This window comes from Dipteris shenzhenensis, chromosome 6 (genome assembly GCF_047967505.1).
Source record: "Dipteris shenzhenensis isolate YYH24624 ecotype China chromosome 6, Dip_SZ_1.0, whole genome shotgun sequence".
NCBI classification, from domain to species: Eukaryota; Viridiplantae; Streptophyta; class Polypodiopsida; order Gleicheniales; family Dipteridaceae; genus Dipteris; species Dipteris shenzhenensis.
In genome coordinates, this window is record NC_141601.1 from 42654052 (window position 1) to 42668892 (window position 14841).

General features: G+C 44.5%; 1 protein-coding gene across 3 annotated transcripts in view; it reads left to right on the forward strand.

The window, feature by feature from the left end:
* Nucleotides 1-1219: 1219 nt before the first annotated feature.
* LOC147901201 (chaperone protein dnaJ A7A, chloroplastic-like) overlaps nt 1220-14841 on the forward strand; it is a 31001-nt gene continuing 17379 nt past the window's right edge. The window contains exons 1-2 of one of the 3 annotated variants that reach the window (XM_087375606.1): nt 1230-1305; nt 1402-1592. In XM_087375606.1, coding sequence (XP_087231732.1) covers nt 1453-1592 — 140 coding nt within the window. In that variant the 5' untranslated portion in view covers nt 1230-1305; nt 1402-1452. Of the gene's footprint in view, nt 1593-9689; nt 9773-14841 lie in introns of all 3 variants that reach the window. The other 2 variants (XM_087375607.1, XM_087375605.1) reach the window with 2 other exon arrangements.

A 14841-nucleotide genomic window follows, 5' to 3' on the forward strand; every position in this document is an offset into this window, starting at 1 on the left:
AATGTGTGCTTTGACATCTAACCCAGTTCTTATATGATGTATGCTTTGGGTGTGGGGTGATTTGAGATTGGATGATGATGCACCATGTGAGTCCATTACACCCCCTCCCTTGTAAGTCCAAATCCGAAGTTGCAATTTAAGAAACAGTTCGACAAGTCTCTTGTTCATGTATTCATTGTCTTTAATTTTTTTTAAATTGCCAAGGTTAGGTGTTCATCAACCCAATAATAAAAGTCAATACCCTCAATATTTGTAGGGGGAGTAGGACCTCAAGGACATTGTGTTACTACCATGACAGCGATTATGTCCATCTAAATCATGAGGAGTTTATATTTTTCTTGAAGTTTATCGTTGCATGCTCATCTATAGCGTCGTTTCAAATAGGGAGATAAAGCTATAGTTAATTACGACTAAGATGCAAAACTATTAGTTTAGCAACAATGCAACTACAATAAACTTGTGTGTGAAACGTACATAAACTCAGTTGTGATTTAATCTATGATGAATGAAATACTATTCATCTTCTTGCATTTTACCTAGGCATTTGAGTTTGATAAGTTCCTCTTGAGAATCTCCTACGAGTTCCCCTTTTTTCGTTATTTTTGTTAAGAGAAATGACTCACCTACCTATTCGAAAAAGCATGGCAGAGGCAATTGCATGAATCTAATCAACTGAGGAGAATACTTGAAGTATGCAAGTCTCATTGTGGTAGATAAATAAACTTGGATGGGGTATCCATGTGCGTGGTGTTGAATTGGGATTGGCATTAGAATTGAACTCTAGCCCCCTCCGATGTCGGTTACGTGCCAATACCTGCCCATGGCCAAGAAAGGGCATTAGCTTGCAAGGCCGTCACTTGGTGAGGCATGATTTACCCGCAACAAAAATCGGGTTGTCCATGAGCATGGGCAACCACTTCCCCTCGCCCATCATCTGCCCAAAGCTCAAAATCTGCAGACAATAAGATTCGAACCCCTGCCAACTAATCGTAACTCACACAGCGTGAACCAAGCAGACACGAGTGAGCTCTTGCAATAAAATGAAGTCGTGATGTTTGTACTGTCCTCTTGGTGCAATGTCCATGGAGTTGCTGGCTTGAGTGGCCACACTGGGTGGGGTGTGACCAAAATGAAGTGTGTGAACTCAGACCTGCAATTCCCAAGGTGGCATGAGGGGACCTCACAAGCGTTATCAAACTTGGAGAGGCTAGTTTTCAATTCCATACGAAAAAAAAAACAAGAACAATCACTCGTCTATTTGTCCTTAGGCAGCTATGGTTTGTGTTACTCTCTCTATACCTTCGCCATAGCCAGCTTGCCTTGCATACTTCAGCTCTCACAACAATTCATATCCTCCTGCTCAATTTGCCATTTGCTTCTCTGCATCCCCCTCATTGGTTTTAACAAGTTTTGGTGCTCTTCTTTGCCTGAGAATAGGGCCTCCCTAGAAGTATGGCTCTCATGGGTCCCCAATCCCTCCGTTTGGGAATCCAGCAGCAGCTTGCCGCTCCTCCTGACGCTCCTCGACGTCGTTTCCAGCTCTCGGCTCATTGCCTTCCGCCTTGTCCTAGATTAAACGCGCTCCATGGCAGGTTTGTTATCTGCTCTTCCCCTGGTTGTGTGCAATTTCATCGCTGTTTGTTGGAAGCCATCACCGCCCATCCACAGAGAGAGAGAGAGAGAGAGAGGCAATAGTGATAGGATGCAAGTAAATAAACTCGAATCTAAAGCTCGGAAGTCCTTAAAGTCAGCATTTTTTAAGAGGTAAAGCTTTCTTTTCTTAAGAAGTGCCCAAAAAAATAGAGAGAGCAAGAGGGCGATTATTTATTTCTCCAAACAATAGGAGAGTTGGAGGACTAGAAGGCAACCTGCATCGAAGAAGAGCGACCATTTGCATTGTTCTTTCGTCTTGCCACTGTTCAGATGAAGCGTGCATCGTTCACAACTTCTGAATCTATTGTGCATCCAGAACAGCACTCCCTCCCCATACAGCTCCGTTGGCTCTTACAAGTTCTCAGGTCTTTCTGGGTCCTCGTCCAGCTTGTAGTGTTCCCTACAGTATCGACACGTCTATGAAGTTTTGCTATCAATTTTGGCTTTGGAACCATTTCTCTGCATTCCAAGAGGTTTGCTTAAGTTTTGGCGCTCACTGTAATGTTGTGAAAAAGAGACTTCATGGACACCTTGGCATCTTACAGATGACCCTGCACACTCAACCTTACAGCACTTTTGACAAACCAATTATAAACCATTGACGTTTTTATGTACCTGAGAAATCGGAAAGGCCACTGATGGCAAGGCCTCAGAGGGACACAAATCTGTCACAAAGGAAGGCTGTTCCCTAGATCTGATAGGGATCCAATTTTGCAATGACACTCAAACATCTAAGCGGACACAGCAAGGAGCTTTCCTAGAATTGCACAGATGCTGGGTCCTGACTTGTCAGACAACTCTGTGTTCCATGAGTATTGACTCTCATATTAATTGTACCTTTCTGCAGGACACTGCACGTGTCCTCGTGTTTTTATGTTTGAAGAGGCTAATTTTGACACATTTCAAAAAATATTGTCCATGTGTTCAGCTATCAATAGATTAATTCGAACTTAAAATGAGTTGAGCTAAGAAACAAATCATGCGAAGGAATTATCCTCATTGTGTGTCCTCATCTGTGTCGGATGATATCACATCATTTGAAGATGCTAATTTTGACAAGAGAATGTGTTACACATTTCAAAAAGTATTGTCTATGTGCTTCCCTATCAAATTGTTCAATTCAAACATTTGGGTACATATATTAAAGAGGATCTGTACACATGAGCTTTAGAATAGATTGGTGCCATTAGATAAACTCCAGAAAATGGATCTTGGCGATGATTGTTCGTCTCGTACAGATACTTCAAGATGTCCCATGCTTCTTTGGAGGTCTCCACCAACTGAACGTGTGGGATCACCACATTTGCTGTCCTTTTAATGATCATAGACAACACCTCAGTGTCCTTTTCCTTCCATTCTTCCACATCATTTGGATTGCAAGTTTTATTACCTTTCTTGTGGCATCCACTCTGCCCTACTGTATTAGCTCCCCTACTGTTGTCACCTTCCACACTTTCCTTGCCACCATGTGGCTCTGCAGCTCTCGCCTTCCAGATCGGGTAATTGTCCCTCCGTCTAGTTTGCTCCCCTCTCCAAAGTTTGGAAAAGGCATCCATGAAGCCATTGGAATGAAGTTCCTGGTTCACTTTCCACATGGAACACTCTGCGCTCTTGTACCTCATCGACATGCCAATGATAGCAAGTAAGCTTACTCATTAGACCTAACACCAAAGATGCAGCTATACAAATTCTGTAATCCCTACTTGACAAAGGCAAACTTATCTCATTGATATATGGCACCTTCCTTCTTGCAAAGGTACATATCCTCCAGATGATGGACTTGGTCTCAAATTTGCGATCCTGAGTTGAGATCACCTTCCTTTCAAGTATCCACAAGGATTTCTGTACCTGACTTTACGTCCTCATCTTTGGTAGCATGTCAGAAGATAGAGAGCCACTTGCAGTAGCTAATTCCCTGCAGCAGAAGACTTTAAGCCAGGGCAAATACAAAGCGTGAAACAAATCTCACCCTGTCTCTTGTGCATGCAAGTAATACTTCAGTAAATCACAGACACGTACATGGATCCTTTACATGGAGTAGCACAACCAAATCATGTAGAATAGATTGCACAAAATAGGCAAAACCTAACACAAAATGGTGTGCTCACGGTACCTCCACTTGCTGCCTGTGTGCTGCCCAGATTTGGGCTGTAGGCACCTCCGTGTGCTGCCTTCTACTTTTGTAGGACAACCTCCAACGTATGTCAACCGGTGTGATCCAATGGAGCTTTAGTGGGCTGCTAAAATGCTGCTCCTACACCTCTCCTCGCAGCTCTTCTTCCTGCTGAAGACCTGCTTGCCAAGAGAGTATTACTGAGTTGATCCCTAGACCTCTTGCTGCCTGCTGTGCAGCCAAGGGTGAGGGCAATGAAGAACTCTGCTCTGGCCGACCGGATCCCACAGACTACTTGGCCAACCCTGCCTGCTGTACTCTGTCTGTGAGCCTGACCTGCTGCTACAGACTGCCGACAGGTCGTCCTCGAGCCAACCCCCTCCTGACTGGCCAGATTGCTGTCTGCAGTCTGCCGCCCAGTGCTGCTTATAAATAGGCCTTTGGCAGCTCTTATTGGCTGCCAATTTGCTGTCTTGCTCCATCCCATTTGCCCTTACCATGGGTGCATGGCTAGCTGTATAATAGCCCTAATCCAGGGCATGACTGCTGGCCATGTGACAGCCTTCCACTCCAACCAACCTGCTCCCGGCCTTCGGCAGCCCTTAATTTGGCTGCCAATTTGCTGTCCTGCCTCCCCTTTACCATGGGCCCATGGCTGGCTGTAGACAGTTTTCTATAATCCAGGGCATGACTGCTGCCCATGTGACAGCCTTTGTCATCCTGCTTTAACATGTATCCACTTGCTTGGTACTATTTCTTTTTGTTTTTCAATAGCATGCTTATTAAGAAATGAAATGTTTTCCTACTGTTCAGTTACGGACAATGGGGACTAGGTCTAGCATTTGAGGGTGGACCCCCTTGCTTGGGGTTATGGGCATTAGTGACCCACAAGAGTGATGGCCTCTCTTTGAGAGGGACATCTGGAAACCACACCCCACCTGAGTACCCAAACATGGGACCAATCAAATGCAGAGATTGCATACCGACCTAGGAACCATTCAAGAGAATGTTCCCTGAGCTTTGGGTGTGGGCCTGGCAGCATGCCAAGAGTAATGGAGATACAAGATAAGACGACAAACAAATGAGCTCAGTATGGCTAAATTATGACCTTAGAGTATGTCAACAGATAGTCTAAGCTGTTAGGAACCCGTGGGTGCGATCAGAATTGAATTTTGACAACTTTGAAATTTTAGGGTTTTTGGGAGTGACACGTGGCAGCTGACACGTGGCAGACTTCCACATGGAATCTGAGCTGGCAGGTCAGTCCACCTGTCCCACACATGTGGCAGCATGCATGGCAAGTGGCAGGGCATGCAGGCCAAGTGTTTGGCCCCAAATTTGGTAGATTTGGGACAGGTTGTGGGCTGTCCTCTTTGGGACTGCAGCCAACCAAAAATCTGGGACAAGTGTCCACCTTCCACTCTAGGCCGGGGGGGGGGGGGGCTGAGCCTATAAAAGAAGGCCTCTCCCCTTCATTCCCTACATGAAAAATTCGTCACTTTTCTTCTCCCTCCTTTTGGATGATGTAGCAGAATCTCTCCAGCTCCTTGGGTGCAACCAGCTTCTCCCCAATCCATTCTCTCACCTCAGCAGCACATTCTCTCTCTACAACAGCACATTCTCTCTCTACAGTTCCAGCCCCTCCTCTCCAAAAATCTGCCCCCTCTCAGCTCTTCTGGAACAGCAGCAGCATCCTCTCTCCTTCTCCTAGACTGGAGCAGCCACAGCCCCTTTCTCTCTCCTGCTGCAGTCTTTCTCTCTCTACTGCAGAATTTCTCTCTCTACTGTTCCAGCCCATTTCCCTTGCAGAAATCTGCCTTTCTGTGCACCTCTGGAACAGCAGCAGCTCCTCTCTTACATCCCCTCCCTTGGGATCAGCATTGGCACTCTCTCTCTACAGCTATCACTCCATAAAAGCTTTCTCTCTCCAGCCTACAGGCTGTTTTTCTAAGCTGTTCTCATTCCAGCCCCATTTCCACACTCTCCTCACCCAAGGTAGCTTCAGAGGCATCAAGGAATTCATCTACAAAAGGGTCAAGTCATGAAGGGAGCCTGTATTGTCAAGTTTATCTCATTTACAGCACTATTTCATGTTGTTTCTACTATCTTTCTAGAAACTAATGCTTGTCTCTAATGTTGGATGTAAGTGGTGATTGTTGCAGGCTTCTTCCTTGTCGATTGGGCAAGCCAAGAGTTGAAACCTGAGCTTGAAGTCCTCCTTTTTGTTGTCTACCTTGCACATATGCTCTTGAGGCTAGGTCCTAGGTTTTCACTGAGTTCATCAGTTTGGAAGGTGCATTGCACCTTGGTCTTGTATCTCCATTTTCAAGAATAAAGTGAGCCTGGATAAGGGGGGGGGGCCGTCTTGGCCCCTCAATCATATTGCATTTTCCAATGATGTCACTTTGTGTTTAAGCTGTATAAGTCTTAATTCCAGCTTAATTGCAAACTAAGTATATGTGTTTGGCAACTCGCAATCATCTCATTCAAATGCCTCTGCAAAATCCGTTGTCTGAATTGATAGAAAGCACCGATTAGTTTACATTGGTATCAGAGCTTAGGCAGTGGTCCTATACTCTGTGCTTTCTCTTGTTGAGTCTCTCCTTCATTGAGTCATCTTGTCATCATGGCAGCCAATGGACCTGACCCTCCTCCTAACCTGCATGAGTTGAGTGCTCTCTTGGCAAACATTGCTCAACAGGTTCAAGTGCTGGAAAGTAGCCAAGCAGAAACTCATGACATAGGGCCCCAATCCCAAGGAAGAGGCTGTGCGGACAATACCAACTCTACTCATGTAAACAAAAGAGAAAAATCTTTGCCGCTGTTCAATTCGTGGAGGATTATGACTCTGCTTATGCCACGGTTCGAGCAGCCATTCAAAAGGCACAGGAGAAACAAAGAGCAGCTGCAAATAAAAGACGGAGGGCGTTTGCAGTGAAAGAAGGCCAATGGGTCTTATTGAAATTTGAAAAAGCCCGGTTAAAAACCAAAGTAGGCAAAAAGCGCATCTACTTCAAGCTATCCTTTCGATATTATGGTCCTTTTCAGGTGTTGCAGGTAATAAATGATGTCTCAGTCCGATTGAGACTTCCAGAGCATTGGAAGATCCACAATGTCTTCCACGTAAGCTTGGTGAAACCCTTCATTGGGGAACCAGCTCAAGAGCCCACACTGGACGATGCACCTGAAGTAGAGGACACTGAGATGTTGTTGATCCCAGAGCAAATTATTTTTCATAACTTCACTACGGGATGTCGAGGCACGACTCGCAAAATGTACCTCTTGAAGTTCAGAGGGCTCCCATCCACCGATACCAATGGGTGGACAGAGCTACATTTCAGGAGTGTCCTGAAATCCTGGATGCTTATGAGGAAGCATTTCAGTTGCGGACAACCGAATGAAAGACGGAGGGAATGTCATCCTGCTTCAACATGTATCCACTTGCTTGGTACTATTTCTTTTTGTTTTTCAATAGCATGCTTATTAAGAAATGAAATGTTTTCCTACTGTTCAGTTACGGACAATGGGGACTAGGTCTAGCATTTGAGGGTGGACCCCCTTGCTTGGGGTTATGGGCATTAGTGACCCACAAGAGTGATGGCCTCTCTTTGAGAGGGACATCTGGAAACCACACCTCACCTGAGTACCCAAACATGGGACCAATCAAATGCACAGATTGCATACCGACCTAGGAACCATTCAAGAGAATGTTCCCTGAGCTTTGGGTATGGGCCTGGCAGCATGCCAAGAGTAATGGAGATACAAGATAAGACGACAAACAAATGAGCTCAGTATGGCTAAATTATGACCTTAGAGTACGCCAATAGATAGTCTAAGCTGTTAGGAACCCGTGGGTGCGATCAGAATTGAATTCTGACAACTTTGAAATTTTAGTTTTTTTGGGAGTGACACGTGGCAGCTGACACGTGGCAGACTTCCACATGGAATCTGAGCTGGCAGGTCAGTCCACCTGTCCCACACATGTGGCAGCATGCATGGCAAGTGGAAGGGCATGCAGGCCAAGTGTTTGGCCCCAAATCTGGTAGATTTGGGGCAGGTTGTGGGCTGTCCTCTTTGGGACTGCAGCCCACCAAAAATCTGGGACAAGTGTCCACCTTCCACTCTAGGCCTGGGGGGGGGGCTGAGCCTATAAAAGAAGGCCTCTCCCCTTCATTCCCTACATGAAAAATTCGTCACTTTTCTTCTCCCTCCTTTTGGATGATGCAACAGAACCTCTCTAGCTCCTTGGGTGCAGCCAGCTTCTCCCCAAGCCATTCTCTCACCTCAGCAGCACATTCTCTTTCTACAACAGCACATTCTCTCTCTACAGTTCCAGCCCCTCCTCTCCAAAAATCTGCCCCCTCTCAGCTCTTCTGGAACAGCAGCAGCATCCTCTCTCCTTCTCCTAGCCTGGAGCAGCCACAGCCCCTTTCTCTCTCCTGCTGCAGTCTTTCTCTCTCTACTGCAGAATTTCTCTCTCTACTGTTCCAGCCCATTTCCCTTGCAGAAATCTGCCTTTCTGTGCACCTCTGGAACAGCAGCAGCTCCTCTCTTACATCCCCTCCCTTGGGATCAGCATTGGCACTCTCTCTCTACAGCTATCACTACATAAAAGCTTTCTCTCTCCAGCCTACAGGCTGTTTTTCTAAGCTGTTCTCATTCCAGCCCCATTTCCACACTCTCCTCACCCAAGGTAGCTTCAGAGGCATCAAGGAATTCATCTACAAAAGGGTCAAGTCACGAAGGGAGCCTGTATTGTCAAGTTTATCTCATTTACAGCACTATTTCATGTTGTTTCTACTATCTTTCCAGAAAGTAGTGCTTGTCTCTAATGTTGGATGTAAGTGGTGATTATTGCAGGCTTCTTCCTTGTGGATTGGGCAAGCCAAGAGTTGAAACCTGAGCTTGAAGTCCTCCTTTTTGTTGTCTACCTTGCACATATGCTCTTGAGTCTTGTATCTAGGTCCTAATTTTTCACTGAGTTCATCAGTTTGGAAGGTGCATTGCACCTTGGTCTTGTATCTCCATTTTCAAGAATAAAGTGAGCCTGGATAAGGGGGGGGCGGCGTCTTGGCCCCTCAATCATATTGCATTTTCCAATGATGTCACTTTGTGTTTAAGCTGTATAAGTCTTAATTCCAGCTTAATTGCAAACTCTTAAGTTCAAGTATATGTGTTTGGCAACTCGCAATCATCTCATTCAAACGCCTCTGCAAAATCCGTTGTCTGAATTGATAGAAAGCACCGAGTAGTTTACAGCCTTCCATGCTGTCCATATGGCAGGCACTGTACCACATCCGTGATCACTGCGTTTTTCCATTTGTATAGCATGGACCAGCAGTCCTGAGGGAGATGACGTAGCCGAGGCCTAGAGCTAGAGGCACGACAGACCCGTCAGCGAGTCGATGCAACAGATGAGGCTTGGCCCTCCATGTTTGCCAGATGAGGGACATAGCTGACGGCGGGGACAATGGCACTTGTCCGACAGAGAGCTACTGATAGGAGACCACAACGGACCGCACAAGTTTGACTGTATCACGAGTTTCATGATACTGCAACATGGATGCCGCCAAAGTTTCTCTTTGCTGAGACCCTCTTATCCATTCTCAGCTGCCCGGTGTGACTTGTTTCCTTAGATAACATACAGAGGACTGCCACAATGATACCACAGTTTTTTCGTCCCCTCCTTGGGTTTCATGAGATAATTATTCATGTTTGTGTTTGTATTTGTCTTGGGTGCAGATGCCTGTTTAGTGGCTCCACCCATTCAGCTCATTGTATTTGGTTTTATAAGTCTCATATACCCTTTGGTTTTTCAAAGACTTTAATAAACTTTCTGTTTTTCTTTCTTTCTCAGATTTGCCCTGTGGCAGTCTCATTCTCTGCTCACGTGGCTCCTCTCTCACTCAGTCCACTTTTGTAGGTCATCCTCTGCCATCCTCCCCCATGTCCTCCTCATATGGGGTCTCACAGGTCCAACAAGCCAGGCGTAAAGCAAATTGCAATGTAACATATCTGCACTTTTCTCCACTACATTTATGGATCATTATTGCTAGTTCCATTTGATTTTCTTATGATCATATGTTTATATACCACACATGTGAGTTTTCTTTGTGTGGGTTCTTGTGATAGGACGTCACACCCCGGCCGGTTACTTTCTACAAATCCTGTGCACATGGTTATTTATAGTTCGTAGCATGCTCTTATCATGGCTGATCACCATGTCTGCTATCTTCAGTATAGCTCGTCACTTAATAGTGCTTTTTAGTATAGCCTATGACACCTTTAGTGTCTCCATGAATCTTCAGTGTGTCCATGTCACCTTTAGTGTGACTCTATCATCTTCAGAGTGATGTATCACTTTCACTGTGATGTGTCATGTTTGATATGACTTTACCATCTGCAATATGGCTTACTTTTAGCGTCTTTAGTACTTTCTTCTTTACACCATCTACAGCATGGTGATGGATGCTCACATCCAATGACAGGATGTTGGAAGCTAGTGCATGAGGTGGATCCACTTCACATTAGCAAAGCTACAAGCTGTTTGATTATTTCCTATCAGATCACCCTCCATGTGATATTGAATTATCAACGTGCCGTATGAGACTGATGATGCTTCGCACATCCACAAGGGTTTCCTAGCATCCGTTGGGTCTCTAATACCCATGGTTTATTCCTGACACCTTCAATCTGGCTTTGGCGGTAAGCCTTGGTGTGTTGGTCAATGATTCTTGGCTTAATGAGGGCAGATCAAGATCACGTAGAGTTTAATTGTGAGGCAGATGGGATCTTGAGAACCTCTAATTTTGAGTGTTAGAATTAGCACCTTGACCACTCACATGCACCTTGAAGATGGCTTCAGTCTAGGTGAATTTTGAGCTGTCTAGGTCAAGTTATGAGCCCAGCAAACCTAGGATTGCATTAGTTCTAGGCTGCTAATTTAATGAATTGTTTGCATGGGTAGAGGAGTCATGGGGAAAAAAAAGGCCTAATTAAAAGATTAAACCGACTACAAAAAAGAAGTTTAACTTAGAATAACTAATTAAATATTGCAGTTAGAAACTTATTATCAGAAATCGTTTTTAAAGCTTTTTACAGCTTTCCAAAGCTGCTTACCTAGATGCTATAAACTCGTGTCTAAATAGTGCAATCAATTTCTAGGAGGGTTGGTGGTGCTTCTTGCAATTTTGCTCCACACTCTTGCTGTCCTCTTGCTCTCTTCTGCTCCTCTTGCTGTTTTCGTACTGCACCCTTACTTCCTAGACCTTTTAATCACTTTCAGGAGACCCCTACATGATTTGTGATTTATCTTACAGCTGTCTTGGACTGCTCTGAATCTGCCCAAGTCTGCAATAGAGGTTCTACAGCAAGAAAGGGTGGTGGAAATTAATTAGCAGCAGCTATACTTCACCTCTGGTGAATTGTGATTGAGTTTTCTACATCTAGGGTCTTGTTCTGACATTGTAGAGCCATCTCTACATACGAATTCAGTTCTAAAACTGTTGCTTCAGCCTGTGGATTTTCCTTCTTACTTCACTTGGGACGTCACCTGCACATGCAAATTCATCTTCTTCCTGAAGTTGCAAATCATTTATAGGCTCATTTGCAGATTTCGTTTTACACCTGTGGTCACTTCTGGTCTACCCCACTATTGGGCGCTGATGATGTCAGTGGGGATGTCATAGTAGCTAGTCCCTGCTATGCGTGATGGAGTTTATGGTTTTCAACCTTATGAGTGACTATCATGAGATTGAAACTGCACTATGTTGTGTTTTTAGAGGACGAGTTTGGGAATGTTGCTGGATTCATATAGGTATATATGGTTTTCAACCTTATGAGTGACTATCATGAGATTGAAACTGCACTATGTTGTGTTTTTAGAGGATGAGTTTGGGAATGTTGCTGGATTCATATAGGTATATCCAGGTATATGCTTCTGTCGTATTAGCAGACATGCAAATTTCACCTTGTGAAGTTTTCGTCCATGTTGCGGGCTGTTGGTATTGCGATAATTCTTTCTATCTTAAATGGTGCGTTGCCCTATCAGCTAGATTTAGATGCTCGTTTGGGAGAGACTAAAATGAAATCGTTTAGACTTCACAAGCAGTTGTAGCTTGAATGAAGAGATTTTGGACTACTTTTTGATTAGCCTTCTCCTTTAGTGCTAGCCTTCATCATGGCTGAGTCTGCCCTTCACCTCCGGAGTGCTGACAGAAACTCAGTACGAAGACTTTGTATAAATGGATGCTCAAGTACGTGTGGGTGTGTGGATTTGTATGTGTGAGAGCATATTTTTATACTCTGGTCTACCCCCACTGTTGGGCGCTGATGACGTCAGTGGGGATGTCATAGTAGCTAGTCCTTGCTATGCGTGATGGAGTTTATGGTTTTCAACCTTATGAGTGACTATCATGAGATTGAAACTGCACTATGTTGTGTTTTTAGAGGATGACTGGAATGTTTCTGGATTCATCTAGGTATATGCTTCTGCCGTATTAGCGGACATGCAAATTTCACCTTGTGAAGTTTTCGTCTCTGTTGCAAGCTGTTGGTATCGCGATAATTCTTTCTATCTTAAATGGTGTGTTGCCCTATCAGCTAGATTTAGATGCTCGTTTGGGAGAGACTGAAATGAAATCGTTTAGACTTCACAAGCAGTTGTAGCTTGAATGAAGAGATTTTTGGACTACTTTTTGATTAGCCTTCTCCTTTAGTGCTAGCCTTCATCATGGCTGAGTCTGCCCTTCACCTCCGGAGTGAAACTTAGTACGAAGACTTTGTATAAATGGATGCTCAAGTACGTGTGGGTGTGTGGATTTGTATGTGTGAGAGCATATTTTTATACTATGGTCTACCCCCACTGTTGGGCGCTGATGACGTCAGTGGGGATGTCATAGTAGCCAGTCCCTGCTATGCGTGATGGAGTTTATGGTTTTCAACCTTATGAGTGACTATCATGAGATTGAAACTGCACTATGTTGTGTTTTTAGAGGATGAGTTTGGGAATGTTCCTGGATTCATCTAGGTATATGTGGTCACTTCTGGGAGTGATTCTACATACCTCTAACTCACTCTCTCTGAATTCTGAGAATCCTAGACATGTTTGGCTTGAAAACATTAATTTCTAAGGATTTTTTAACCAGAATTACTATGCCTTAACTGTTTCAAATCTAAAATCTATGTGTTTCAGAATTTGAGAGATAGGTTCGGGCCGTTACAGTGATTTTACAGTACTCAGCTCTAATATTGTGCTGAGATTGGGCTCTACTTAGAGGAATTTTGGGCCTCTCTTCTTCCAGTTATCTCTGGGGGCTGCCAATGGTTACTTTCTAGTATTCTCAGCAGTTTTCTTTTACTTTGGGGAGATCATTGTTTACATTGGACTATATGTTCGTGTTCTAGGACTTTAGGTTGCATTGGGTTGGCTTTGCTATTTTAATTAAAGCTGAGCATCATTTTAACAATGAAATATACTTGCTGTAACATGCAATGGTTAATGATCATTTAAATCATAGTTAGACCTTTTTAAAACTTTATTGTGAATTTGCGTATGGACCACAGAGAGAAGAGGGAGATATTAGGGTTAGAGAAATGGAGTCGACAAACGATTGGGTCCCTGCACCCACTGAGGGTCCCCTTCCCCAATATATGGGATAATTTACTTAAAAGTCAGAGCACCTAAAATTACAAAAGACACTCCTCAAGAGTGCATGGAATGCAACTCTAAGGATGACACCTTGAACATGGAGAGCCGACCCACAAAGCTTGAGAAACAACTAGCCACAACCAAGGCCTCAATTCTTCCCACACTAACGCTGTAGACCACTATGCGAGGCTATCGAAGAGGCTAGTGCTGTCCGCGGCATGCAATAAGACTGCTTGAGTGAGAGAGGTGAATGGAGGTGAAGCTGAGAATAGAAAGATATGGAGCTAAGAATTGAGAGATGAGAGCTGAGTGAAACTGAAAGAAAGAGCTGTAAAAACTGAAAGGGAAGCTGCTGAAACAGAACCCCAAACGTCAGCTTTTGCTGTCTAAACCCTGGTGTGTTGTGCTGTGGGTCACCCTCCCTTTGAACCTGGGCCTGCCACGGCAGTCCTACAGGCTGACTGGGTAGGGGTTGAGGCTGCCTATAAAGTCCGCCTTCTGCCAGCCCATTTCTACTTGCTTGGTGCTGCCTTTGTGGCTCCTATCATGGGTTGCACCTACAAGCACCTGTTCTACTCTAAACCTAAGATGGAAACCCTACTTGGTTCTCTTGTGGGTACCAGTGAACGAGGATTGTCCCTGGACTAGGGCTCACAAAGGGGTCAGGACATACAACAAAATCACCCATCAGGGATCTATTAAGTACTTGATGATGTAGCCAGCGTGTCACACGGCATTCAAGTACAGGAGTGCATGTGAGATTCGCGGATGCATCGTCCTGACCCATGTTTCCACTTATGAGAGAGAATCTGTTTTGGCTCTTTAACTTCAGCTTCGTTGATCACTTCGCGTTGCTGCTCATTTGTGATGTCACTTAGTGTTGGGCCGATATAAGGCTTCAACCACGATACATAAAAGACATTATGCATAGTCCCAACTATCTGGAAGCCGCAACTTCATGGAGACGTCTTTGATCTTTTTAATAATCGGCTCTCTCTCTCTCACCCACCTGTTTCAACCTTTGCTTGATAATCTGCAAATAAACCCATTCCCCCACCTTAAAGTTAACATTGTGATGGTCGTGTATGCTGCTTTCGCTTTGGTGAGGCGGTCTTTGACTGACTTCGTAATCTCTACCATGGATCTTGTCGTCCTATTGGCTGCAAGAGATGGGGAGATCATCCTGGTAAGGAGCAATGAATTTTTTTTTCCTAATGCTGCTTCATATTGTGTACGATCAATACTTGATGAATAGGTATCGTTAAGGATAGCTTGTATGAGCGGAAGATAATACTCCCACTTTGATTGCGTATTATGACAATATGCTTTAAGTACACCCAGCACTAGCTTATTGTATACTTCTGACTGCCCGTCTGTTTGCGGATGGAATGTGCTGGACATTTGGAGCTTGATGTCCAAGTTTTCA